General features: G+C 46.0%; 1 protein-coding gene across 8 annotated transcripts; it reads right to left on the reverse strand.

The window, feature by feature from the left end:
* Positions 1–3913: 3913 nt before the first annotated feature.
* On the reverse strand, positions 3914–25674 carry tnk2a (tyrosine kinase, non-receptor, 2a). 8 transcript variants are annotated; one of them, XR_007030290.1, is made up of 25 exons: positions 25435–25673; positions 25235–25315; positions 24197–24290; positions 22624–23704; positions 21837–21999; positions 21664–21734; positions 20631–20864; positions 19823–19972; positions 19170–19265; positions 18907–19088; positions 18689–18815; positions 18463–18609; positions 17749–17843; positions 16883–17077; positions 15917–16008; positions 15765–15809; positions 15386–15630; positions 14261–14479; positions 13539–14164; positions 12619–12760; positions 12142–12237; positions 11840–11967; positions 11090–11264; positions 10255–10347; positions 3914–4896 (listed from the first exon to the last, which is right to left on the reverse strand). XR_007030290.1 is itself a non-coding variant. In XM_035619595.2 (23 exons), the coding sequence occupies exons 4-23, from the start codon at positions 22744–22746 to the stop codon at positions 11258–11260; spliced, it is 3174 nt and encodes a 1057-aa protein (XP_035475488.2). In that variant the 5' UTR covers positions 22747–23704; positions 24197–24290; positions 25235–25315; positions 25435–25674; the 3' UTR covers positions 8942–11257. The 8 variants fall into 8 exon arrangements, 5 of the variants coding, with proteins under 5 accessions (XP_035475488.2, XP_047185883.1, XP_047185882.1 ...); XR_007030289.1 differs by lacking the exon at positions 3914–4896 and having other exon boundaries at positions 8942–10347; XR_007030288.1 differs by lacking the exon at positions 3914–4896 and having other exon boundaries at positions 8942–10910.

The following is a 25674-nucleotide window of genomic DNA, read 5'->3' on the forward strand; positions in this document are numbered from 1 at the left end:
TGTGTGCTGTACCCAATTCAATTGGGGTTTTTTTACCTTCTGCGGAGTCTGCAGGCAAGATGTCGTCTCTCAGGCACATCACGATGGGCAGCAGGTGTCGGGGCAGGAAGGCGGGATTGACAACACTTCCTGCCTCAAGGAGAAAAAGGACCAGGGTGGAAAATACAGTAAATAAGTTGAATTGTTACATCCTCCTGCGGGGATGCGTTCGACCACGTCCTCTGTCGCCGATGTTGGTTGACAAACGTCTCAAAAATAGCTTGAACGTAACTCGCGTCTCCCATTAAACAAGAAGCAGTTATATATATGATTATTATTATTATTATTATTATTAATTATGATTTAGTCATTTATGAAATGATTCCTCCAGCGTGACATCACAGAAGGTTTCTACCCAATCCGGGTGGTTGTGGTTGGAAGGAAAGATGAGGAGGCGACGATCTGTGGAAGCTGGAGGTGAGGGGGGAGTTGGTGGGGATGTGGAGCCTGAAAGGAACGACAGCGCTGGGGGATGGAGTGCCGTCGGACGTGAGACCGGATGTGTGCCGTGGACGCCCCGGCTTAGTCCAGGAGGCACGAGACTCAAAGAGAACTCATCCATGCAGCACTGGGGAAGGATGAGTTCAGCGAGGCAGAGCCCGCGATGTTCGGCACATCTGCAGCGATGTGGGCTGCAGCTGCCGCCCCCCCCCCCCCCCCCAAAAAAAATATCCTGCAGCCATTGGAAAGATCTGCTCCGCTGGCAGGACTCCTGACTCGTGCATTTCAAAGGCTCTCTTTCCTTTTCTGTGACGGTGGAGTTTGACAGGAGGAGAGCCAGTTTCTTTGTGGCCCCCGAGGCCTCCACAGTGGGCCCCCGGGGGCTGGCAGGTGGAGCCGGAGGAACTGTGCAGTGAGTCGGTGAGGATGTTACCAGATCGGCTGGTTGCAAGAATTGAGGGTTGGCTACCAGCGCCTTTCAAGGATCAACCTGTTAGCATTGATCTTGGGCAACTGGTGTGTCGTTCTCCAGTTCCAGGCCCCTCTGCCACTTTGGGACGGCCCGCTGCCACTTTATCAGACAGCCCGCTGCCAGTTTTTGAGACTGCCGCTGCCAGGCCGGTGCCAGCTCCTGAAATTGGGCCAGTGGCACTTTATGCGGTGACCCACTTCCGGCCTGCTGCCATTTCACGACACAGCCCCCCGCAGGCCAACTGCCACTTTATGAGACGGCCCGCTGCCATTTAATGAGATGACCCGCTGCCACTTCCTGAGACTGTCCACCTCCGGCCCGCTGCCACGTTGAGGCTCGTGTGTGTGTGATCTCATGGCTAACGCTCCCTAGTTTTTCTTTTTTTCCAGACACAAATCTCCACGAAGCCCTAAATGAATTAAAATTGGGGAAAAAATACACAATGTGTGCATTGACCTTTAAATTAGCCTCCACCTGTCCGTCAGATCGATGGATTCAAGCAATGTGCTCCGCTGATTCTGTGCGAGGTCACGCCGCTCACACGGCGCCCCAGAGAGATTCGGATCGATCCAGCGTCGCGTGCGCTCAACATGGGTTGTTTATTCTCCGCTTTCTGCCGTCGCGGCTCACTGAGCGTCGCACAAAGGAGAAAAGCCACAAAGACGCAGGCAGGTGGTGGGAGATATATCCGATAACTGACCAGCCGCATGTCAACAGATGTCGTTTTAGACTTAATCCCGTTATTGTGGTGCAATGTAAACAGGTCGGCCGCCCCTGAACCAATTTCTCCCAACAATGTAAATGATGTCAGAGACTTTGGTGACTCTCTCTCCCCTCTTTTTACCTTCTCCGTTATTTGTCGGCCAGACACAAAAATTCCTCTTCTTTTTTTTTCGCTGTTAAATTTAAATAATTCCTGAGACCTTGCAACATGCCTACAATTATGGGAACAAATCAGCCGCCCGGCATTAAGATGTTTTCATGTCTGGCTGCCAATATGCTTATAGTTCACATGGTAAAATAAAAAAAACAACCTTTTACTTTACAAATAACAAAGAGTGTCATTTTCATATATATAAATATATATTAAGCTCGCTGACACTCTCAGGGTACGGATCCTGTACACGACCCCTCGTCAAAACCGTTGAAAGCATAAAGCCCAAAAAGACCAAAGACGTTTTTTCATCAGAGATCAAAAAAGAAAAATGCTTTTTGGTGTTTCACATCTGGATGATTTTCTCCTGCTGTCGGACCAATAAACTGACGATTGAACAGGAGAGCAGAGGGAGGGGGGGGGGGGGGGGGTATATACCCTTCAATCAAAGTTTTCTGATTCTCATTGAAGAAGATGGGTGAAATTGGCGGAGGGGAGATGAAAGGGGGTCATGTTAATTTGTACTCTTTCCTTCCTTCTTTCTTTCTTTCTTTCCTCCTGACCCTCGCAGGTTGTTTCCTCCGCTCCGTCGGGGGACTCGTTTGGCCGTGAGCGATTGGCCGAGGAGGGTAAAAGCATCAGTATCCATTTATCCACACCATTACCCACATCTGCCATCACACACACACACAACACACACACACACACACACACACACACACACACACACACACACACACACACACACACACACACACACACACACACACACACACACACACACACACACACACATACACACACACACACCAATCTCCAGGACGTCACTTGGTGACCTCGGTGACCTCTGACAAGTGCTCTTGTCACACTCTGTCGTCGCTGTGGGGAGAAATGGACTGTACCTTCATAGAAATACAGACAAACAATGATGGATATTTCAGTTTAACCTTGAAACGCTTTGATTAATCCAAGATTTTATAGAATTTTTCTTTTTTTTGTACAGACGCCCACCAGTACGTTTCTACCATTTAGTTTTGCCTTGAAAATCACGTTGCAAAATGAATCAATATTTTCTTTTCTTCAATTGTGCTGCAGATTTTTTTTCTCGATTCATTCAATATTGTTTTGACAGTTTCCTAAAAAAAAATCCTGATTCTTTTCTTTTTTTTTTCTATCAAGACCAAACCCAAATCTTTTTTATGTAGAATGACGTAGAAAAGAAATATAAAAATGTAAAATGAAAATCCTCACGTCTTAGAAGCTGGAAACAGAGAACGTCTTGCAGCATAAACAAAATTTAAATTGAATGACAGACGTCCCGGCATTCCGGCCAATTAAACACGAGTTCACCATAGTAGCAATCAAAAAACAAATGATATTTTATTTTGCTCATAAGGAACAAGACTGTCTTTATGTCGACTGACAGTGAGATCTGTTGCTGTATTAGTGTCACTCGATGGGTTTTTATAAATGTATTTATACAAAAACTTTCTAGCAGTTTTCCTTAATAGCACTATGCTTCAGTTATGATGTGGAGAATATGGAAAAATTTAAAAAGTAGTAATTTTTCTATATAGAAATCAGTTTGCTCTTCATCTCAGAGCCAATTCAATGTTAATTGGGGGTTAATATCAGGGACAGAAATTAATAAGGGCTCGGGGCAAAAAGAAAAAGGGGGGGGGGCAAACCCTGAAATTAATAATGAGCTCGGGAAACACTTTAGTGTCGCTTCTCTCCTCCTTTTCAATTGTCAACATGATCACACAGTTGTTGTTTTTTTTGAGGACTTGTCATATATTCATGCGTGATTTCTGTTCCCCCGTTGCACATGAAACACGATCCACCGAGACAAATGAGAGGACAGTTTTGATCAAAAGACAAATGAAAAAAGAGAGAGAAATCCAAAACATCCAGACCGACGTGTTGTGAAAATACGTGCCGTGTTTTTGTCAGTTATGTCTGTAATATAGAATAAAGTAAACGGGGATGAAGAAAATTAAAAAAGCAGGCCATGGACAAACCAACCTACTTGGATTTATTTGTTTCACCGCATAGAAAAGTTTTCCTGCACAAAGTTTGCTCCCATACAGCTCGAGAGGCGGAAGTGTGATTCTCGCCTCATTTCAGTTTCTATTACGTCAGATAGGTTTTTCTCATGAAATACTCTCACACAGAAATAGGCGAGACAAGGCAGGCGAGTCACACTCGACACTCCGGGGAGGTATTATTAATGGCTCCTTTAAAAAAAAAAAAAATCATCCTTTGGAAAAGAAAATGAGCAATACAATACTAATATTTGATCCTACACACCCATATGCATACTTATGGACCTGACTGACTACAGTCAGGTTTATATATATATGTGTGTGTAGATATACACACATATATATATATATATATATATATATATATATATATCACACAGACACACACACACACACAGGGCTCGTGGGGATAACGGCGGTGGAATCCTGACAGGCTGAGCTTTAACAGATTTCCCACTTGCCCCCGACTCCCATATTATCATCATGGAGTTTAATTAAGGGGACGCCACCGCTCCTCACCTGCCCCGTCAGTGTTTTTCCAAAAAGCGTGGGGGGAATAATATCGGCAGTGCTGCTCCCGAGGACGCGAAGAGACGGGGACCATCAGATAGAAACCTTTTAAATTAAAAAAAGCCCAAGAACTCCTCCAGGATGCAGAGCACAGGCAGACGACTTCACTCTCCTCCTCCACCTGGAGGAGAGAGCAGAACATTGGCATTAGCCCGCTGCTCGCTCTGCCAATCAATATCGCGGAGCAGAGTTATTTCTCTTTAAAGAAGCGCCGCACTTTGAGGTTAATGGAGCAGGGAGCTGCGTCAGGAGACAACCCCCTCCCCTCCCTTGAGTGAATTGGTTTGACCCCGCCGGGGCCTGGAGCGAGCTCTTCAGTCCTCGTAACCTAGGTAACCTCGAGTTACCTGCGACAAACGAACAGCAGAGAACGAGGAGCGGCCAACCGGGCTCAGGCAGCCGGACTCAAGTGCCGGCGTCCGAAGGAGTCGGAGAGGCGAAGGAGACGTTGGTGGCTGCGGGGAATAGACCAAATAGAAAAGACATAAACAATTAGTTGATGGACCGAGATTGAGTCAGCAAACTATTAATAATTCAGATTTCCTTGAAAAAAGTGCCTTCGATTCTTCTGTCTGCCTCGTCAACGGGACGGACGCATGAGCTTTAGGTCATTGGACGGACAAAGCGAGACATAGGTGTGCTTCTTTTCAACTAGCCTGAAATATTTTACAGACAAAAAAAACGATTGGAGGAGAAAGCGAACAGCTGACCGATCACACATCAATTTCCATTTGTTTTGCTGATGAAGCCAAATTGTAAGACGCCGAACTCCGGAGAAGGGGCAGATGAGTCTACGACATATTGTGGCCCAGTTCCTTTTATCTACGCCACGCGTCTCTCCTTCCGTAGGCCCGTAGTCTACGCAGGCCACTGATCCCTTCCAGGTTTTCGCTGGCGCCTCCCGTGCGATCAGCGCGAGTGACCGAGGGCAGGAGCTTCCGTCGCTGTGCGAGGATTAGCGCGGCACTCTGTGAAATCACGTTACCTGAGATAAGGTTGGATCCTTTTGTTTTCGGTGCCAGGTTCGTGTTTCGTACGCGGGCGAGTGACACTGGGAGTCTTGTCGTTCACTTTTCTAAATCAAAACGCAGCTCCATTGTGTTACCCATTGACCAACAGAATCGTATGTGGTTAAAGGGCTCAGAAAAGAAACAGGAATCTGCCACAGAGCACTCGAGCACCCGCTGATTTCGCAGTGACGTGGCCCCGAGCCCTCAGAGGCCTGACGGGATGGCACGTCAGCGTACCGATGTGAGCGGGTGACAGCGGAACCGGCCGGGTGATTGACTTTTGGATGAGATGGTTTGCTGCGGGGACAAGCGTGCGCTTCACCCTTTAGTCCTCCAGAGGGGGAATAAAAAAACAAAACTGCAAGATGGATTCAAATGCACCTGAGAAATAAGAGGATTAAATAAGTCCGGTTGGGAAAACGCAAACAGAAATCCCCCCCCCCCCCTAAAAAAAAGAGGAAGGGTTTCGAAAGCGTGCGCGTGTTTGTGTGATTTTCGTCGGTAGATCTGTTTACTTTATTCTCCTTACACCTCCAGCGTCCCTCGCTGTCCTTCTCCATTTACCTCTCCGCGGGGAGAACGCTTTTTCCTCTCGGTTTGACCCAATCGATTTCAACCCAGTTCAAGGATGAGTCATTTTCACACTCTCTCTCTCTCTCTCTCTCTCTCTCTCTCTCTCTCTCTCTCTCTCTCTCTCTCTCTCTCTCTCTCTCTCTCTCTCTCTCTCTCTCTCTCTCTCTCTCTCTCTCTCTCTCTCTCTCTCTCTCTCTCTCTCTCTCTCTCTCTCTCTCTCTCTCTCTTTTAATATTCGTATAATTATCCATCCATTATTATACTTCGCCTTCTTCGATGAATCCAGTCCAGATCCAGTTGTATCAAATCTCAGCCAGTGCGCTGACACAGTTATTGTTGGCACGGTCAGGCGCGGAGGAAACATCGACACGAGGCAAGTTGAATCGAGAGGGTTAATTCTCAGACATTAGCATGGTGGTCGTAAACAGATTTTGGGTGCGACTCTGATTTTTGCAGATACAAATACAGTACGTCCTTCCAATCCCGAGCAACGAAGGATCCAATGGTTGTGCGCCGTAGACCAGACCGTCTTATTTTGGTCCGGCCTTCGAAGTCTACGAGGCGGCGGGAGGTGGGTGGCCCTCCGTCGGCCGCATAGTCTACATCCTCTGAAGGACGTATGGATTGTGAACACGCCATGCCTTTGATACCCGTGAACAACAAACCAGCGAACCAGCCTTCAGGCCTGCAGAGGGCGTCTCATACTCAGCGACTGTCCCTGAGCACAGCTTGATGATACATGAGTGTCCCTCCATCCTAATTGCTCAGTTTCTAATTGAACTTTTTTAGAACTTCGCTAGTTTTTCTCTAAGATTGTCAACCCCTTTTCAAGTACACTCGTTAGTCAGGCATGGCTGCCAGGCTGCTTGGTCGGCTTTGGCAGGAGCACAAAAAGAAGCGGCTGCCTTGTTCGTCTCCGGGTTGTCGGCCCTCTAAGTCGCAGTTCATCAACAACAACAACAACAACAACAACCACCATCCATCCCCAAAAGCCATAATTACATGGTTTCAGGTCCAGGTCTGCGTCAGCGATGCTTGTAATTTCAGCATAATGAGTGCTGGCCCTCTCTCTCTCTCTCCCAGACTCTCACCTTTTGTACGAGCGACTGGATCGGACCCAAGAGCAGATGACACACACGACTGAGGGGGAAGGACGCCAGCCCAGACTCCAACGTGGGAACAGACAAACGGGAATAAAGAGGCTCTGAAGAGCCACGGCCGCGAAAAACACTCAAAACGTCAACGAAGTTGAGTTAGACTTCACTGATCCTCCCCTGCGGGGAAACCGGTCCTCTTCGTTCGCCTCGCCCGGACCATTAACAATCAAGTGAAGGTCAAGGGCGACGGCGAGAATATCGTGTCAGTGCTCAAAAAAATGCCAACTCAACAGAAAAAGCGGCTCAACCTATGGGGTCCGAAGACAAGAGATGAACCGCTCAGGAGCTGACAGGAACCTTCCGTCCAGCAAAGTGTAAATTGAGGTTAGGAACTAAAGCTGCTTTCAATCGTAACTCTGGACGTTGCGTTTCCAGCACATATGCACTTTGTATTCCGGTGGTTCTCTCCTCTGCCAACGGCATCGCGGAGAAGACCCGTCCGCAAGATGGATGTGAATAGGACGGGAGTTGGTCAATGGTGTTATTTGTTCTGCATTTCAAAGCCAAAGAGCAAGGAAACAGACAACGGACGAGGCTCAACCCTCCAATTACATCAGCGCGTTCGCTCTGAGCTGGGCAGAGTCACTCTCGGGCTGCGGCGCTGCAATATGTGAATATTACAATACATAATGACAATAAGAAGAAGCAGAATGGCGTTGGACTGAAAGCATACCTCCGCCAAGGCCAAACAAGCCCACACATGAATTTCCACTCGGTACGTAGAAACGTTAGGAAAGGAAGTGGTCTTGTGACCTAATTGATTTAGCTGTCATCAAACTAATGTGGAAAATAAAATAACTCCTGGAATCCGAACCAAAGTCTGGTAGGTTCTTCCAAGGGCCTCACCCCTTCCGCCAAGTTTGGAGGAAGTGAGTTTTGAAGTTTTTGTGTGATCCTGCAAACAGACAAACGGACAAATGGACACAAGTCCTTTGTCGAGGTGGTAATAAGATTATCTGCGGCTCGACTCTGAGAAAATGAAGTGGGCACTTTGCGGGGACAAGGAGGGAGGATCCTACAGATCAGGTCTTTCAGGTGAGGAGAGGTCCATCGATTTTCTTGTGTGGAGAATGGTCATCAAGCATTTAGGCCCAGGAGACTTGGACATGGAACCCAGGAGTCTACGTGCTGCTGATGTGAACTGAAATAAAGTCAACAGGTTGGAGAAACCGAATAGGACTTTGTCGGTAGTCTTACTACTCAATATCCCCTGAGGATATCCTACTTATATGGGCAATATATATAAAATGATCTTATTTTATCTGAAGACAAATTCCCATCAATTTATGAACCTCTGAGTGTGTGTGTGTGTGTGTGTGTGCGTGCGACAGTCACAGAGTGTATCTGTGTGTCCCCCGTGCATCGTCAGTTGATGTGACAGAGTGCTTACTGCTGTCCAGGGATCGCACCGGGACATCGCACCACAGCCTCGATCAATTCAGAAGTGCGGCGGTCGGTGTGGGAGAGACTGGGTGTGTGAGCGAGGGGGCCGGCGGGGGTGATGGTCGAGTCGCGTAATGGAAAGGTTTGATCCCAGAGGGAGCGGAGACAAGACTTCCATCACAGAGAAAGACTGCGGAGGCTGACGGGCTGCTGTTTGGTGACTAACAGGGAGTTTTAGTGGAACATGTTCTGAACGTCAGTTTGCCTTGAACCTGGAAATATTAAACACACCTGTGAAGATGCACCAAACATGACATTGAGATTATTTTTATTTTTTTTTTACTTCAAACTGATATTTCAAGGAAACACAGTGGGGATCAGGAACTCAGGAAGTCTTTTATTTGTCAAATTGATCGAAGCAAAATGTGGTTGTGAATATCTTTGTTTTTTTCCACAAGACAAAAACTGAATAGCGTAAAAATAATAAAATAATAAATTAAGTGATGACTAAATAAATAGAAAACGTATCAATCTGAAAAATCCAAATGAAATAACGCGACAACATAAAATTCCTCCAAAAATGTTTTTGTGAAATGCATTCATCAAATAATTAAATAAAAATGTATAAAAAAAGTTTTGTTTAAAAAAGTTTTGTATCAACTTTTTACTGTATGTCATTCATGTCAACTTAGTTTTTGACTTTGTGTCTATAACTTTGTTGCTATTACTTGCAAGATAATTTTTAATTTAAATTCACTTCATCAACACTTCAACCGTTCCAGTTCTGTTTCATCTGAAAATAACTTCATCAAATGGCAATTTCCTCTGGATTTTTAATAAAAGAAGCAATAAATAATGAAATAAAAAATAACATGACTTATTTGTTTTTGTCTCCTTTGTGATCAAATGGGCACGAGCGATGACTTCGATATCGCACGGTTGTTCAAGACATTTACAACACAAAGCACCCGCAGTTCTAAAAAAGAGGGACTCAAATTCCAATTTACCATAAATAAAGGATGTATTTGCATTTTACACTAACAAGCTGTTCTGATTGTTCTGTATAATTTAGTCAGTGTCACAGAGAAGAGATGGATCTGTGACTGACGGCCTGACAAAAAGCCAACAACAGACACTTCCTTGTTCATTTCCTGTTCAGTTTAGCTGCGGGAACGTTCACACTCAACATCTTTAAACTATGAAGTCCGTCGTCGAAACACACGACCACGGGGCTGAGCGCACACACACACACAGCAGCTGTCTCGTCATTCACGTGATCGACACTTAAGATCCTCAGCATGCGTCTGTGATTATCATACAGCAGTCGTTTTCATCTTTACATCACATTTAATATATAATTCAATATCCCACATGTCCCACTTGTGGGCCGAATAAAGGATTATCTTATCTAATCTTGATTTGAGGGACGTTTAACTCGGCTACCACGTCCTCATGAGGACATTTTATGGAGAGAAATTAGTCTCAAGATGGTCACAAATGTGCATCACGTGACCGACAAGTGAAAATACGAAGCAATATACCATGTATTCATATTTAAATGTGTTGTAAACGTGGGGTGACGAGCTCATCTGTCTATTTCGGAAAGCGTCGTTCCCCACTTTGAAATTACACACGAATTCACCGGAAAGCCCAGAGGTCCCGTTTTTTTTCCACCAGCACTTTAACGCACCTCACGTTTTGAGAATCTCTGCCGCAGCTCACTGCAGAGACAAGAGTCTCAAAAGTCCACACCCCGCACGTGTCTGTCAGCTGATCCACGCATCTGTAAACACATACAAAGAATGTCACAAATATTTTTTTTCACGTTTGTACTTACAGGAAGCCGTTTGAAAGCGCAGAAGGGTTAAGTTAAAAATCTTCACGTAAGAAGTATTAATATTTATTCAGTTTGTGATGTAGTAACGCACAAATCATCGTACGCATTTGTGACTAATTTCTCTCCATAAAATCTTAGATGTTGTCACATTGAGATTTTGGCATCTAATTGCCAACGATAAGATTTTTCATTTGACATAAAAAAATCACTCCTCCCCGAATCACTTCTATATAAAGCCTACAAAGCTTCAAGACACAAATGACAAATTAAAAATACTAAATATGCTCGATCAACACTAATACCGTCAAACTGTTCATCTCCTGACCAGCAGTGAACATGTCCGCAAAAATATCCACTCAGTAAAGTGCTATATACAATTACAGCATCTTATCTGTACATTTTCACAAAAACACACACGAGCGCGACTATATCGTCAACTGACACTTCCCTGATTTCGTATCGTTTCGGAAATAGACACGGGCGTTGCTTGCACACCCACCTCGCACCGTCTAAAAAATAGTAGCCATCGGCGGGGAAAAAAAAACGAAATTCTCGTTATTTCGTGTAACAAAAAAAAAACATAAATAGCAACAAGTTCAAGTAAATAGTTTGATTCATTCGACAAGCTGCTCTGTTGAGCTAATAATGAGCATGCATGTGTATGACGCAGGTAATAGCATGTATTCACAGTGGATGATGTGAGGCACTTATAAAGTCCTCCATTCATTAAAAAGCATCATTATTTGTCGTGCGTCCTCGGAGCGGTGAGTCATCCAGGCAGTTCCGCCTCGGCGTGTTGATCTTAATGATGTCGGGGGCTCGTGGGCAGTCGGTTTGTGACCTCGGCGCGGCCGTGTCACTTCCTGAGAAACAGATCGGAGAGGTGGTATCAAAAGAAGCGGGGCTATAAGCAGACACTTGGCGTAAACTGCTGATTTGAAGTGAAATGTGTGGGGAAAAGTTAAGAAAGAAAAAAAGTCCTACCTAAAGACGAGACTTTTAAAGTTACACTAATATCATCAACGGATCAAGGAAGTTACATTTTATGATGCCCCCCTCCCCCCCAACTCTTTAGTTCCCTTCAGCTCAACAGGGTTTCCAACAATCAGCTTTTTGTGTTGGGGTTTTATAAACCTCTTTTTCAGTCGCAGCTGTTTCGACAAAACAAGAAAACAGCACGAAACTATCCAACAATTACTTTAAAACTGCCCAGATTCAAACAAATTGGGTAACTGTGAAATGGAGCTGTAAGATTAAATGAATGACTAATGAATGAAGGAACAAGAAGTAAAAGTAAACCTGAGAATGTGACCCAAGGTTCATACATTTGAACAAAAGTGGTCCCAAAGTTGAACCCTGAGGTACGCCACATTTGATTTGGTGAAAATGAGAATTCATTTTTCAGATTCAATTGCAAAATGACGTTTTAAAATGTTACCTGTTTTGATGGGGTCCGTACGCGTCCAGCATGACGGTGCTGGCCTGTTCCAGGTTCCACTGGCGGCGCTGCAGAAGCTCCTCGCACTCGGCTCTGGACCGCAGCCCCAACCGAAACAACTGCTCCACCTGCAGGACGCGAGGCGAGGACACTATTTCAGACAGGCGTGGTGTCCAGTTGCTGTGTGATTGGGATTATTTGTAACTGCCATTATTGCACTACAACGTGCATTTTAAAGCAGATGGATTATGAAATAATATGAAAATGAAAGAGTACGTCCAATGACGAATTGACTTGTGTACCTTCAAATAGTTTATGGCCTGAGGGATCCTCCAGTTGTGACACTGCAGCGCCGCCTTACACTCCTCCAGCGTGACACCATGCACTGATCCCTGCACCTGCCAATCAGACCGTGTACTTTATAATAACAAAACAAAACAAAAAGCTATATGGGTTTAACATTGATAAAAAGAACATATCTTATATGAAGAACATATATGTTAGCCATGATTTGCTAAAATTAAAATAAATTTCACCCAATTACAAATAATCTCCTTCAAAATAGGAAACGGTTCTTTTTAATGACCCGATGTGTTGATTTCAATGTAAAACCCAATAGTTAATTTCATAATCGGCTCGTCTGATTTTTCTGCTTGTCGCATTTCAGGACATTGGTCATTTGCCATTTGTGTATTTAAGCTCCGGTTTGTATTATCATACCTAAAGGAAAGATTACAGAAAGTTAGAGCACATTCACTGTGCTCTTCCTCTGCGTTCACCTGTGAGACGCTCTGCTCCTGTTGCATGCTGGGAGCTGCAGTTTGCCCGTTGTTGTTGTTGTACGAGGAATTGGTTTTGGCTCCGCCGCCGGGCTGCTGCTGCATCATGGGCTTCACTGCTGCCATGTTGGCGGCTCCATATCTGATCAGACAAATTTACAGATGCAAAATATAAACAAAATGTTTTTAATATTCATATTTATTGGATATATATATCGCATCAAAGCCTGTTAATATATACGTATGTATATATTCATTTATTGACTGGTAAAGTCAGTTAGCTAATGAAAATTATATCATATGAACTTTTGTGTTTTCTTGGTGAAAAATACATAAATACATACAGTATTTAAATGTTTAAGTTGACTATTATACTGTAAGTGATTAGAAAAGAATTAGACTATGATGTTCAAATTAAATTTAAAATACACTTGATTTGATCCAGTAATTGCTGCATTTTTATGTTCTCGTTTTAGTTTTGTTTCCAATGATTTACTATTCCATTTACTTTTTTATTTGTGTTTTATAATTGTCTAATAAACTGAGGTGGATTTAATCATTTCCTGTCTGGATGAGAGGAAGATTAGAAACAGTTGGAATCCAAATAAACAAAACTTCCTACTAATTATCTTAAAAAAAGAATCGCTGAAAATATCTCAGGGTGAATCAAAGTCACACTGCCGCAAACAAACTAAAGAAATATCAATAGTAAATTAAAAAACTTAAATGACATTTGACATATATGTAAAAAAGATGTAGGCAGGAAGATTGATAACATACCAATTGATCATCACTGCTAAATGAGTGAATCTCCTTTTATTCATTTATCCGATTAAGTTCCCTTTTTAACTTGCCTGGAAAAAAATGTCTGTATCTCTGAGAATTACTGAGGCGAGAGTGTGTTGTCAATCATAACACACCTTTCCAGAAAAGCCGGTCTCTCGGGCAGCGGGGCGGGAGGAGAGCTGTCAATCAACGACGACAGGCCGCGTCCGTCACGAAAGGACAGAGGATCCAGGAGGGAACTGGAGGAGTAAGAGGAGGAGGAGCCGGGGGCTGCGAGGCGTGAAGGAGGAGAGGAGTTTGAGGACAGGAGGGAGCCGAGGAGTCCCGATGTCCGGCGAGGGGACACGGAGAGGGGAGGAGGGGGGAGGGACACGAGGGAGGAGGAGGAGGGCGGCGGCACCAGCGGGAGGGGAGACGAGGAGCGGGAGCCCGGCTGGGAGAAGGCGTGGTCTCTCGGTGGGATCTGAGGGGGCGTGTCCTCCTCGTCGGCCAGAGATATGGAGCTGGAGCGGACCTGCGGCTGCGTGGTGCGGGCGGGGGGGTTGTGCTTGGAGGGGCGCAGCGGCGGGACGGGGCTGCGGGGCGGCAGCACGGGCCGGTCCTCGAAGCACGAGGCGAAGGAGGTGGTGAAGGTGGAACAGGGGGAGGGGGGAGGCAAGTAGATCTGCCGGTGGGGGCCCAGAGGTGCCAGCTGCATCGGGAGGGGGGAGGAGGGGAGGGAGCGGCCTGTCGCCATGGGAACCTGCAGTTTCACCATCACCTAACACCGTCGGAGACAGAGACATTAACTCAGGTTGACACATCAAGTCTGGAACGATTCTCTAATTTGAAAAAGAAAAAAAACTTTGGCGTTTACTTTCTCCACCTCTCTCTGCAGCTCCTGGAAGAGGTCGGCCGACTGCGACTCGCTCCGGCCCATGACGGCGGCGCCGAGCGGCGGCGTGGCCGCGCTCTCCTCGCCCCGCCCCTTGTTGATAGATTTCACCTCCTGGTCCTCGGACTGGTCCTCGAGCTCCACGGCGACCGCGTCGTAGGACGGCTGAGGGAGCGGCCAGTCCAGGATGGAGGGAGTGTCCTGAGGAGGAGGGGAAGGAGTGTGAGATAATTCAACATGACTATTTATTTCGACTCCTGGGACCGTGAACAAACCACCCGGGAGTTGTTGAGCATCCCAGACTGAGATCCACAGAGCCGTGGATAAAAAAACAAAACTCTGCTCATGTTATATAACAGTTGCAAATATGAATAAACAACATTATGTAACTCAAATCCAAGCGAGGCGATCGAAGAGGGAGGCCGAGGCCGTGAGGTGGAATCGCCGTGAAAACCGCTAAACCGCCAGAGCGTGTACGCTCACATGATCAATCGACGACCGTCGATCTCCAACGCATCCGAGGATGAGGAGATTATTCGAGACGCTTCTGGGCCAATGGCTTCAACATCCCCCGAAGAGAACGTCACGTGAAACACACTGTTGCTCAAGTAGCGTCGCACATTTCATGCTCTTCTCACACTTTCTACAGATAATTTGAATGAGAAGACGAAGAAAAGGAAAAGATCAGATCCTGTGAGGTTGGCTGTGGTTGTGAAGACCTTTAAAAAGCGGCACAGGCGGTTCGTTCCCTCAGCGACGATGCTCCCAAATGATAAACTATAAAATAATATGCGCCGCAAGAGAGAGATTATCCCTCTTAACGAGCTCACGAAAAAATAAATGGTTAAACTGATTCAGACGTCAACTCGTCAGAATCCCATCAGACGCCTGTGACTGTTAATTGTTCATTACGTCAATCCAACGAGTGTAGCTATTTTTAAATGCAGGAGGAAGTAAAAGTACTAGAACTACAAAAATACATGAGTAAAATGAAGTCAGTATTGTCAGGAAAATGTAGGTAAATAGTAAAGTATTGAAAGAAAAAGTATTAAATGCCCAAAAAACGACCTCAGACGTCGGGCGTGAGATGAACCTCTACTCCGTTACCTTCAGCGTGTCCTCGTCCGGCTGCCGCGTCTCGGTGAGCGGCGAGGGCGTGGTGGAGCTGAAGCTGTCGTCGTCGAAGTCGATGAGCGACACCTCGCTCTTGGCCGAGCGCACGCCGGGCCCCTCCCACGGGCGGAGCTTCAGCCCCAGGGACACGCCCAGCCGCTTCAGGCCCGACGACGAAGCGGCGCCGGCGCCCGCGTCGTCGTCGTCGTAATCGTCCATCACCGAGTCGTAGAACGGCTCTGCGCGCGCACACGCACACACACACACACACACACACACACACACACACACAGTGCGTTAAGACAATAACATCAGCGTGTATCTGAAGGTCAGATTTCCGGCTGCAGACGAGAAAAACGATTTAAAAACCTACTCTTCAGCAGAACGGCCGGCTGAGGAGGTCGAGGGGGAGGTTGCTCTGAAAGAGAGGCACGAGGCGTTACACTCAAATTTTAAAAGTTTAAAGTTAAACGTTTTCTGCCTCATTGACATTTTGTGTTGAACATGTGCTTGGGATAAATTTACTCTTGGCGCGGTTGGGGAGTTTGGTCGGTCTCGCGATGCCCGAGTCCATTCCCAGGACGTCGGGCGGGTCCATGGGGTTTCCCAAATACAGACTGAGGGGGGAGAGGAAGATAAAATAAAGCAGATTTGATGGATTAATGTTGCAGTAAATTCACTTTGTTATTTCTTAGATGAAGATGAAACTTTCATAAGGGATAAAAAAAAATGTATATATCTTTATCCGACTGATAAATACTTTGCTATGGCAACAGATCAAATCGTTGCTCTTGGCTTTTTGTAGACTTGCAGACAAAGAATGAAGCTCTGGATGTGAATGTTGTATGCTGCATCATGTGGTGCAGTGCTGCCCTCTAGTGGAATGTTACAAAAGTACACACACACACAGTTCAAGCTTAATAACAAAGCTTTTACTGATAAAATAGAGTTTGTGGCTTGAAACGAACAGATTTTAGATTTTGAGGTGCCAGTTTATTATACAGAAATGTCGATTTAAGTCATTCGGACTGGTGGTTTGAGATGAATTTAAGAGGATTTAACATGTAATGTTCAGTTTTCTCTAATGCTATTTTCAGACACGAACGCGGGAAAATGTCCAAGATAGTTGGTCCGGACATTTTCCGGAGTTTGCAGTTCACAAATGCCGGAGGAGATTGTCCGAGTGAGACGTCGTTCACAACAGCAGGGACATTTTGTGTCCTCAAGGCCCCTTTGGAAAAGTTCAGGAAAAGAGTCTGAAAGCAGCTTAATTCATCACACTGGCTGTTTCCCAGTGTGACTTTACTTGGACACTACAGAGAAAAAGGAAGTCTGCATCTTTAATGTTGGCTCAAGCAGTCGTCCCCCCCCCCCCCCCCCCCCCCCCCCCCCCCGCAGAAAAGTGGGATAAAATATCATCTACCATCAAACATTGCTTTGGAAGTCATATGGATAATAACACCATGATGGTGATGTGAATGATTTGTGAACCTGTCTATTCGGTCTGCGTGTCCCCAGCTCCTGTGAGGGTCCGTGTCTCCGTGTCCGGTGTGGATGAAGGAGTGCTTGAGCGGCCGACTGATGTCGTGGGCGGACAGGCCGGCGACCGACGTCACCACGTGACGGGGGAACTGACCGACGCGCAGCGTGCCCCTGTTCTGCCCTCGCCACCAGTAGTGCTCCGCCCTGAAACACACACACACACACACACACACACACACACACACACACACACACACACACACACACACACACACACACACACACACACACACACACACACACACACACACACACACACACACACACACACACACACACACACACACACACACAAACGCATAAGAATATAAACTTTAACAGCCGAGAAAATTCTTTCTACGCCGTCAGACATGAACTCTGAAAGCAGCTTTAGACAAATGTTTGCCTCCGCTCGTTTCTATAGAATGTCTGATCACATTCCTCCAGAAGCGATGCGATTCCACCGTAATGTGATTTCTCCCTGAGGACAACAAACTGTCACATGAACACGAATTGAACATAAATGGCGGTGGAAATCAGATAACATCTGATTAGGGACTGAACAGACAGTGTGTCTGTCCCGTCTGTCCCGGGAGCCACCGTCAGTAACGAGACAGTCATCACAGTGATTCTCCACAATGTGAGGAATCCGGCGTCAACAAGACGACAAGCGCTCGTTGTCTTGTAGAAATCACCTTCATCACACACACACACACACACACACACACGGCCGACGCACACAAACCCAGTCATTTTGTAGGAACGCAGCCGAAGTGACGCATGCACGCACGCACGCACACACGCACACACACACACACACACACACACACACTGACCTTCCCTCGACGATGGTGATGACGTCGTTCATCTTGATCTGGAGCTTGTCGTCCTCCTCAAAGTCCTGCAGGGCTCGCATGTCCGTGGGCATCGTCTGCAGAGAGCACAACACCTTTCATGTCATTTTGTATAATTTGTTTCCACTTTCTTTCCCTTTATTGTTCTTTATTTAACTGGTGCTTTACTTTTCTTTCATTTCTGAGCTGCTACATCCAAGTGGCAATTTCACTTGTGAGCTGCCGTTGTGAAGCCTTTTGTATTTTGACCGGCGCCATTTTGGGGGGGGGGTGTGGCCTGACACTTGCACGTCCACCCACGCCCAAAACCAGCAACCTGCACCCATTGGATGATACCAGCTGTCAATCACAAGCTATAATGTATACGGTGCTTTATCATCTTTTTTACTGTAAATCCACCATCATTTCATAAAATGAACATCGTTCTGTTTTGGAGAAGACTTGAAACTAGAGACTGAGCCATAAACTCCTCAGGAAAATGTTTAGTGAGTGAGTCATTTTTCTCACAGACTTCTATAGAAACAGACTTTTTGAAATAAGTGGAGTCGCCCTCTGCTGGTCATTTGAGAGAAATACCGCCTTCGGGCACTTTCCGGACTACGTCTACTTCTATACACAGTCTATGGCTAAAACTATTATTCATTATTATTTTATTTTTATCATTTTTAAATTTTCAAAACACCTAAAACACGCTACCTCGAGCAGGAAGTCCCTGAGGGCGACGAAGGTCGGCCTGTCCTCGGGTTTGGGGCTCCAGCACTGCAGCATGACGTTGTACACGTCCTGAGGACAGTCGTCCGGCTTGCACAGCCGCTCGGCCTCCACGTCCACCTTGTGGAGGATCTGCACAGACGATGAGAATGCTGAAATCTGCTTATTAACCGGAGCGGTGTTATTTCAGGCGAATGACGTGTGCGCGCACCTGGCTCCCGTTGAGGCCCAGCCACGGCTCCTGTCCGTGGGTGAACATCTCCCACAGGGTGACCCCGAACATCCAGGTGTCAGACGCGTGGGAGAACGTCCGCGACTTCAGAGACTCCGGAGCACACCTGGACAGAAGCCGGGACAAAGACGATCAGTGCGAACGACAGAGGAATAATCGGGACCGACAGCGTCGCTTTTCCGGATCTCCTCCCTCACCAGGGGAAGGGGATTTTGTGACCCTCCTCCATGACGTATTGGTCGGTGTGTGTCGGCAGCGCCCTCATCAGGCCGAAGTCCCCGATCTTCACCGTGTCGTTGGCGGACAGGAGAACGTTGCGGGCGGCCAAGTCCCTGTGGAGGAAGCGCCTCTGCTCCAGGTAGGCCATGCCACACGCCACCTACGCGTGCGGTGCAGAAGTTTCACTTTAAGTCTGTCGTTTAACAATTTTTTGGAAATATTTGGGTCGGTGTGAACAGACCTGCACGGCGTAGTTGCACAGCGAGGAGATGAGGATGTGGCCCTGACGCTTTCTGAGACGATCCAGCAGCGAGCCCAGAGGAGCCAGCTCTGCCACCTACCAAAGATATTTAGTTTATTAGCAAAGAAACCAGAAAATATTCACATTTAAGAAGCTGAAATCAGAGAATTTAGGGTTTTTTTTTGGTCATAAAAAGTACTTGAATCGATTAATCGATTATTAAAGCTGTCTGCGATTAATATAGTAGTTGATCACTAATCGATTAACTGCTGCAGCTCTAATAGATTGTGAAGATGATGATTGTAGTTGAGCACTTTAATAGGAACACCCCGCTTAAACACGTTGACATGCTCCAGTCTGGATCTTAATTTTATCTTCTAACGGCGGAGGAAGGGATTTGCTGTTTCCCGCTCAATCTCCATGATAATGAGGAGGTGGTGTGATTTTACTGATAGGCTCCTCCCACAGTACTAGTCATGGTGTTTGTCAGTTGGAACAGACACATCGTCCTTGAGGCCGCGACGCCGCAGAGTCGTCTGCATATGACATCTTGTTTCCAAATGACACAAAAGTATTGTTGTCGGGAGGGAAAGTCTCGCTCACCTCGGTAACGACGTGTGTGTGTGCGCGTGTGTGCGCGCGGCGTGTTTTACCATCTTCATGGGCTGCGTGAGGACGATGCCGTACAGGCGGATGAGGTTCTGGTGGCTCAGCGAGTGCATGGCGTTCACCTCTCTGATGAAGTCGTCCAGACCGTCCGAGTCCAACACGCCGGCTTTCAGACACTTCACGGCCACCGACAGCTGGGAACACAACAGAGGGAGGGATAAGGATTAATATAGAGATCAAGATTAAGATAAAGAAAGATAAGTAAAGATAAAGAGAATTTAAGATAAACCTTTTAAGATGAAGCTCAAGATTAAAAACAAGATTACGGTAAAGATAAGAAAGATAAAGATGGAGACAAAGATTTTTAGATAAAGATAAAGAAAGATAACGATTATTAGATGAAGTTCGGAATGATTAAGATTAAGATAACGATTATTAGATGAAGTTAGTAATGATTAAGATTAAGATAACGATAAAGATTAAAATATGGATATTAACTTGAAGACAAAGATTTTAAGATAAAGATAAAGAAAGTTTGGATAAAGGAAATTTGGGTTTTACAGCAGACAGAGCGGGCTGCTTGACAGGTTTCAATAGAAAATGGAATAAAATAGAAATTATAAAAATAGATCTATGTAGAGCAGATAGACAGAGAATATAATTCAATTACCATCTCAAGTGACAGAGATGTCATTAGTGACCCCACTGGAAATAAGAAACAGGTTCCGCCGAGATTCGAAAAATCGGATCGCTGCCCGGGCCGAACTGACCCCTCAGACATTAAGCAGGGGCAGTGGAATATCAAGTTCTGAAATTCAAATGGAGGAAAACCCTCTGTGCCGTGCGTCTCACCACTCTGCCGTTGGGCCCGGTCCACTCTCCTCTGCGCACCACGCCGAACGTGCCGTCGCCCAGCCTCTCGAACAGCTGCAGCTCCGTCTCCCGGATCAGGCAGGTGAGGGAGGCGGCCGACTCGCTGCCGCCGCCGCCGCCGTCCAGGGCCTGGCTGATGGACGACGACGACGCCGCCGCCCCCTGGGGGAGGGGCTGCTGGGGGTCGGCGTCGGAGCGCTTCACAGGAAACACCTGCAGCAGGACGCAAACGGAAAGAAACACGGTTTGCTTCCTTAATACAAACATGAGATATTGGGTTTTAATGTTTTTTTAATATTATTATGTTTTTATTTCCTTTTATTGGCTTTTTCTTCAATTTATTCAAAAATTATTTTAGTTTTAAATGTTATGTTATTGGTTTTTTTTTAACTATCTTTCAAAAAAAAAGTAATGGTATTTTATCATCAGCATTCATTTGATCACTTCTACCTTTTTTCATCAATTTTATCTTATTGTTTTTTATTCGTCTTACCAGCATATTTTTGAACTGCACTATACTTTGCAAATAAAGTTTTGATTGATTGATTGATTGATTGATTGAAGACCCCTGTATTCTTACGGTACGTTCCTCTGAATAAGATTGTTCAACACGTGTCAGAAAGCTCTGCCGCTTTGCAGATGCATAAAAATTCAGTGTTCCTTTCCAGATGCGACAGCTCACTTTATTAGAAGATATTAAAAAATATGAAATCTCAACGCTTTGGCGTTATTTCCTCAATATCTCACTCTACACACACACACACACACACAAACACCCGGAAATCAAGTTGGCAGCACATTGTCGGCCTCAGAGTCTCGTTATGGAATAAGAAGAAATATGAAGAAAGGAGTAACTCTCCCTCATTTGCCAGATGGTGGTGAGACACTGCGGGCAGGGAGTCAGAGAACAGATGTTACGAAACACGAGACTGTGTCATTTGATATTGCGCAGATTTCCTATGATCATGAATGCGCGTGTGTGCGTGTGTGTGTGTGTGTGTGTCTGCTGCACCTTGCTCATCCAGGACTTGCGTTTGTAAAGGGCCCTCCTCCTCTTCACTGCCTCCCACAGCCGCCGCTGGCCTGGAAAACGGGTTCACGTTCACATTTTGAGGACTTAAAACATTCTACACGCAGGTCTGAATGAGACGCGTAAATACAGCGGGTGCAGCGGGACGACCCCACCTGGCCGGCCCATGCCGATCTTCTCCAGGTCCTCGTTCTTGACGTAGTCGAAGTGCGAGAGTCGCGTGACGTTGAGCTCGTCGCGGATCCGCACGCAGTACTGCTGCAGCTGCACGTCCGTCAGCAGCTCCAGCAGCCACTCGGTGCCCTCCTCACACTGCATCTGCGTGCACACACACACACACACACACACACGTTTCCACCTGTATTATTGTACGGCACACAACGTCCAGGGGCTCGTCTCCTTCTGTGTCGTGTGTGTGCGAAGCTGAGACCACCAGGGCCGGGACGAACAAAATCCCTGGGAGAAAAACATCTTTGCTCGTCCGTTTTGCAGCTTTCGGATTCTAAATTATCGAGATATGTGAAGTCAGATCCCACCGATTCATCTCAGCAGTTATTTTCCTGATCCACCGATTCGATCCCTTTGTCTATAACGCGTCACCAAATAGTGGAACGACGCTTATTACAAACTGACGTCGTCAACTGTCTCGTTTTCTCCAAAACAGCTGATGAAAAATGAAAGATGTTCAATGTATAATGATCCAAACACACACACACACCTGCATACAAACGTAGGCTGCACACACCCGACTGCACACACACACACACACACACACACACACACACACACACACACACACACACACACACACACACACACACACACACACACACACACACACACACACACACACACACACACACACACACACACACACACACACACACACACACACACACACACAAATGGAGATCACAGAGAAAAATCACTGCACAACTTTACCGTTTGCCTGCCGACACTTTCCCTGATCCCCCTCCCGTCGCTCTCCTCTTCGTCCTCCCCCTCCTCCTCCTCCTCCCCTGCTCTGGTGAAGGGGAGTCGCCGGTACATGTAGCTCTCCCCCATTACTGTAACGGCTCCTCTCGTCCTCTGCCTCGTCTCTCTCTCTCTCTCCCTTCCTTCTTCTCTTTCTGCCTATTCCCTTTTATGTCTAGCTGCCGTTCGGGCGAGAGGCGTTCGCGCCGACACCTCCCGAGTCTGGTGTCGCCAATCTCCTCCTCGGCTCCGCGACCTTCTGCGCTCGATGGATGCGCCGCGCACGCACACAAACGTGCCGGGGGGCATTTGACGCCGCCGACGTCTCCGTATCGTATCGCTTAAAAAAAAAACATCTCTCTCTCTCTCTCTGCTGACTCACGGCTTCCTGCAGCATCGGACACCTCCGTACTTCCTCTCCGTCTGTACCTCCTCCCCTCTTCTCCTTTTTCCTCTCCTCTCCTCTCTAGCTCTCCGCTCTGCATCCCCCACCCCACACACCCCACCCCCGGGCTCTGCAGCCGAGCCCACCGCCTGATGCTAAATAATTCAGCAGCTCTAACAAGAGGATGAGAGGGAGTGAGGGGGGGGGGGGGGCGACATCGGAGGAGAGAATGTAGAGAGGAATGTGTGTCCAGATGGATGATTGGGTAAATGAATGTTTAGGCCAAAATGATGAATAACACATATTTGATACGTGCTATTCATTCAAACCATTTTTCCCACAACTATGAATCCATATCTGTTGTTTCTTTGATTTGAGTAATTAAAGATTTAGGCCAAAAAGGAACCAGGATATAATTTAATTTAAATTAGAAGCTAATTTAATCGATGGAATGACAAACAGGATTAGGGACAGTAAGAGTGTGATACTGAGCTTTGACCACTGGCAACGTTTGACTGCAGAGAGAGGCGAACTGGTGCATGAACCGTGTGTGTGTGTGTGTGTGTGTGTGTGTGTGTGTGTGTGTTCATCTGTGGCCTTAAATGAGCACAAAAATCAGAGCTCTCATCTCCGCGGTCGGCGTGATGCATCGAGGCCGACGCCCTAAAAATAGCAAAAGAAATAAAATTAGCTCAGATTCTCTGAAGTGGTGTTGAAAAGGAGCTGCTTCTTCTCGTGCGAGCATCAAACACCTGAGACTCAGGCTCGCTGACGTATCTCTGAATGATGCAGAGGACGAGGATTTACTCACTGACGTCTTCTCTGACCACAGGCTGATTACAGACTATAGATTATATGTATATATATATATAACAAAAGAATCAGCCAAAGTTTTTCTTCTTTTTGCTTGAAAAGATAATTGATTATCAAAACACTGGCTGAATAATTTCTTTGTCAATCAACTGATTCACTGAATTATAGCAGCTCTAATGGTCCGATGTATCATATATATATTTACATTTTACATAAAAACACTTCTTAATGTTGCCTGCCCCTTTCATATAAATAACATAAATGAATATAAACGTTGCAGCAGGGAAAACCTTGTAGTGTGGCTGTACACCTAGAGGTTTGTTTGTGTGTGTGTGGTCTCACCTCGTCTGCTGATGGATCAGGGATTACAGTCAGGAGTGACTGAGGTCACTGGAGGTCACCTGGAGGAGGCCATGGGCGGAGGGACCGTCGTCATCTGCACACGCACATAAAAGAGTCAGCATTTGATTCCACACACACAAAACATGCATCACATAGGGAGAGAGGCTGCCTAAATTTAATCTTGTTCAAAAAGGAAAAACCCGCAACGCAAACTTGAGCTTCCGTCTGTTACCATAGAGAGAAGCAGAAGAATAATTCACAGCTCTCACAGACGGAGGCTGGACACAGAAAACAGGCCAACGCAGGCAGACCTGGCAACCCAGCGAGACCCACATGACTGTATCATATCATCAGTGTGAGGAGGAGGATCAGACAGGGAGTCTCGAGTCTTATCAGGTTTTTTATCTGAGCTAATATTTACAAAATCAGGTCCATTCAATTCTTAAGGCATGACAACATCATTTAAGTGGCAATTTTTTGGGGGGGGTTGTTGCCTAAACAGGAAACATGTGACTATGTTTAGGCATAATGTCTTTGTTGAGTAGAGCCCAGCCAATATGAATATTGAGGAGTACAAGATTCCCGATATCTATACATCGGCCGATACATCTATATATATATCTATATATAGATATATATCTATTTTATTTTAATCTGTCAACGATTCCTAAGATGTCCTTATCAAACCTTCATGACAAAGACATGTAATTGAGGCTTGACATTTTAGTTTAACCATAAACTTTATCATGAATAACTATAAAATGAAAAAAAACAAGTACAACCAAATACTTAGAACTTATAACAAACACTTATTTTACATAAAATGTAAATGCACATTTAAAGGCTCCAATCAGTGGGCCGATACCGATGTGTCTGTGAAAGTCTAATACCAGCCGATATTATCGGCCAACCGATATATCGGTCGGGCTCTCGTGTCCAGTAATAAAGGACAGTGCACGTGAGCATCTGCAGGGATTTTTAACGAATGTAAAACAAGTTCCTGTCTAAAAAAAAAGACATAAGCACAAAGGTCTTTACCTGATGGAGCTGCTGCTTAAAGCTGATTAGCCTCAGTCACGTTAGGTGGACACCTGTCTGTCTGCATGACTACCTGTCTGTCTGTCACATAAACATAAACATGTCAGCGGTTTCATTTAAAACTTTATTATGTTTCATTCTTTTTTTTAAATTTTTTATTCCACATAATGAACAGAAGCTCCAGAGGAAAAAACACTGACCTGTGAAGACGAGCTGAGAAGATGCGGAGGATCGGTCCTCTCCTCCGGCCGCTCCTCCTCGCTGCCCGCCGGGATGGTTTCTTCCCGGGGAATCGGTCAATTCTCTCTCTCTCCCTTCTCTCTGTCTCTTCCGTTAATATCTGGACGCTGCCGCAGATTATTATTGATGAGCGTCACTTGTGCGTGACCCCAGCACGTAAACACCGGACGCGCTGCGGTTAACGAGGGCGCCGGAAAGAC

The sequence above is a fragment of the Scophthalmus maximus genome, chromosome 21 (genome assembly GCF_022379125.1).
Source record: "Scophthalmus maximus strain ysfricsl-2021 chromosome 21, ASM2237912v1, whole genome shotgun sequence".
In the NCBI taxonomy this organism is placed as follows: Eukaryota; Metazoa; Chordata; class Actinopteri; order Pleuronectiformes; family Scophthalmidae; genus Scophthalmus; species Scophthalmus maximus.